This window comes from Ochotona curzoniae, unplaced genomic scaffold (assembly GCF_017591425.1).
Source record: "Ochotona curzoniae isolate NIBS_2020 unplaced genomic scaffold, NIBS_Ocur_1.0 contig_2692, whole genome shotgun sequence".
Lineage (NCBI taxonomy): Eukaryota > Metazoa > Chordata > Mammalia > Lagomorpha > Ochotonidae > Ochotona > Ochotona curzoniae.
Genome location: NW_024465556.1, coordinates 360776 through 364162, shown reverse-complemented (window position 1 = coordinate 364162; position 3387 = coordinate 360776). Strand labels below are relative to the sequence as shown.

At 38.7% G+C, this 3387-nt stretch overlaps 1 protein-coding gene across 1 annotated transcript; it reads left to right on the top strand.

The window, feature by feature from the left end:
• Window positions 1-503: 503 nt before the first annotated feature.
• Window positions 504-2445, top strand: LOC121153446 (interferon-induced protein with tetratricopeptide repeats 5-like). The gene has a single exon (XM_040976036.1). The coding sequence runs from the start codon at window positions 504-506 to the stop codon at window positions 1965-1967; it is 1464 nt and encodes a 487-aa protein (XP_040831970.1). The 3' UTR covers window positions 1968-2445.
• Window positions 2446-3387: the final 942 nt, after the last annotated feature.

Here is a 3387-nt window from a genome sequence, read left to right as displayed (position 1 = left end):
AGTTCCAACTTGAGGCTTTTGAAGTCTTTTTCTAGATATTCCTATTTCTGTCTTATTTCTGTGCTTCCCCCCAGCCATCTGAGGAGCTTGCTTAGCTTTTTCTTCTTGTGTCATTTTTCTTTATTTCTTTGCAAAAATTATACATTTGTTGTGCTTCTCTGCCTCCTTCTGTGCACAACTTCCTTATTTCTTACTCTTCATTAATGATAGTCTGGAAATTCTATTCCCGTATTATTACATATATATGCTATGCCTGATTTTTAAGGGTTAGTAATTGTCAAAATTAAATACATAATGTATAACAGAAAGCTTGTTATTCCTCCATGACTGGTTTTGCAATAAAGTGAGAATTCAAATGAGTTACTTAAAGAACTTTACTGTATAGAGGGGAAACAAATTTAATATTGGAGAATGTAGTACTTTATTAGCTTTAAATAAAAGATAAAATTGTTATGCAAAGAATAGTACTTAGGGTTTAGAAAATTATTTCCTCAGAAATTAAAATGGATTTTGTCTTTGACAGTGAAATTTCCAAGGATTCCTTGAAGACCATACTGTTGGAATTAGAATGTCACTTTACATGGAATTTACTTAAGGAAGACATTGACCTACACGATGTGGAAGACTCAATTGGGCAGCAGCTTGAATTTCTTACCTCAAAACCCAGGCTTGTTCTTCACAACTTACTGGCGTATGTGAAACACCTAAAAGGACAAAGTAAGGATGCCCTCAAGTGCTTGGAACAAGCAGAAGATGTAATCCAAAAAGAACACCCAGCTGAAAAGGAAGCATGTAGTCTGGTCACTTGGGGAAACTATGCTTGGGTGTCTTATCATATAGGCCAGTTTGAAGATGCTCAGAAGTATCTAGACAGGGTAAGAAATGTCTGCAGAAAATTATGCAGTCCTTCTAAGTATAAATTGGAGCATCCCAAAATTGACTGTGAGAAAGGATGGGCACTTTTGAAATTTGGAGGAAAGTATTACCAAAGGGCTAAAGCAGCTTTTGAGAAGGCTCTGGAAGCAGAACCTGACAATCCAGAGTTTAACGTAGGCTATGCCCTCACCATGTACCGGCTGGACGATTTTGACAGAGAAGGGCCTGTGAAGAGCTTTTCTCTGGGACCCCTGAGGAAGGCTGTTGCCCTTAACCCAGGGAACACCTACATCAAGGTTTTCCTGGCACTAAAACTTCAAGATGTACACGCAGAAGCTGAAGGGGAAGGGTACATTGAAGAAATCCTGAACCAAACATCATCTCAGCCTTATGTCCTTCGTTATGCAGCGAAATTCTACAGGAGAAAAAGATCCTGGGATAAAGCTCTCCAACTTTTGAAGGAGGCCTTGGAGGGGACACCATCCTCATCTTTCCTGCATCACCAGATGGGACTTTGCTACAGGGCACAGATGATGCAAATCAAGAAGGCCACACACAACAGACCTAAGGGAAAGGATAAACTGAAGGTAGATGAACTGATTCAGTCTGCTATATTTCATTTCAGGGTGGCTGTGGAACAAGACTCTATGTTTGTGTTTGCCTACATGGACCTGGCCAACATGTATGCTGAAGCGGGGCAGTACAGCAATGCTGAAGACATTTTCCAGAAAGCCCTCCATCTGGAGCACATCACCGATGATCACAAACAGCAGATCCACTACCAGTATGGCTGCTTTCACCAGTTTCACTGTAAATCTGAGTACGCGGCCATCCATTGTTATTTAGAAGCCTTGAAGGTCAAAGGCAGATCATCCCTGCACATGAAACTGACCAGTGCTCTGAAGAAATTGGCTACCAAGAGACTTTATCACAATGCTCTGGACATGCTGAGCTTAAGTGCCCTAGGATTTGTTTACAAGCTTGAGGGAGAAACGAGGCGAGCCACTGAGTATTACCAGAAGGCCCTAAAGATAGACCCAGAAAATGAAGAATTCCTTACTGCTCTCTGTGAGCTTCAACTTTCCATCTAAACACACGCACCAGGAGATTAATTCCAAGCATTCCCCTCCATTTTGGGGTTCTAATATCTTTGTTTATTGTTTTAATCCATTGATCATGATAGAATCACTATTAATTGGTTATGTTGTACCAGGCCTGATACTAAATACTCTGTGACAATGTAATGAACCTGTTTTCTTTCTCCGCACACCCCAATTAAAATATTGTAATCCACTGAGCAACAGCAACAATTTAGCTGCTTTATCATTAGGATGTCACTGCTGGTATTTTAGAATAACTTTTGAATAAGTTTGTCAGACTTCTCACGTTATTTGGTCACTAGAATCCTACAGAAATCTTTGATACTTGTCACTGACAGTCTTTCAGGAGTGCAAAATTATAACCATTAAACTCTTATCTATGTGGCTTACAGAATAGGAAACATTCCAATGACATGTGCTTTCCTTTGAGGATATTTAGCTGTCATCCTAGTAGTCACAAACGAGCTCATGATAATCACACAGTAGGAGGGGAAAAAAGATTTCATCCAATTTTATATCCAGAACTGCAAGAAAACCATTATAGATGTTCCCAAAATGTTAAGTAGCTAGAAATTAGGATGTAAAGATAATGGAAACTTAACTAGTCTGAGTTCTTTGTTTTTAAAACAGAAAAATAAGCTTACTTGAAAATCCAAATGGAATTAATCTATTCCTTTTATTTTAAAAAGTGGTAGTATTTTTAGGTTACAATTGAGATATAAAGTAGCCCAATAAAGAAGTTGGATGAAGTTAATAAGTGAATAAATCAGCTGCTTCTAACCTACACCCCCAGACTGCTAAGGTTTCTGTGTGTTAAGTTCCGGTTTGGTCTGGGGTGCACGACTTCTCATACCCCCAATATTTGGCCTTGGATGGTCTATTTTGCCATCCCAAAGTGTTTTCTATGAAGCTTTGCTCTAAATGTTATTTCACATTGTCATTTTATCCTGTAGATCTTCTTAGTTAAGCTTGGTGTCCAGTTTTAATATACACCTTGTGAAGTACACCACCTACAGGTTTTTATCCCAGAGACCTTCTTAAATTGAGATGTTGCCAAATGTGATTTCTTTAATATTGCATGTAGGTTTCATGAATATCTACATGCAATAGTTATTAGAAGAGAGTGTCCTGTGATTTAATCTCCCATTTTTCCATTGTAGCATTTTAAGTTGTTTATGCTTTATTTTTGTTACCATCTTTTAAAAATTTTATTGTGATTTTAATGTTGTAAAATAAATGAATTTTTGTAAAATAAATGAATTTGTGGGTCGTCTGACTAGGCTGCAGCTCCCACTGGTTTATGCGAGGGTTGAGTATGTGTTGGGCAGAACCAGGCTGGACTGCAACACCCATTGGTTCCAGTAGAAGGCGGGGCTGAAAACAGAACCAACCCAGCAATTGCAACCACCAG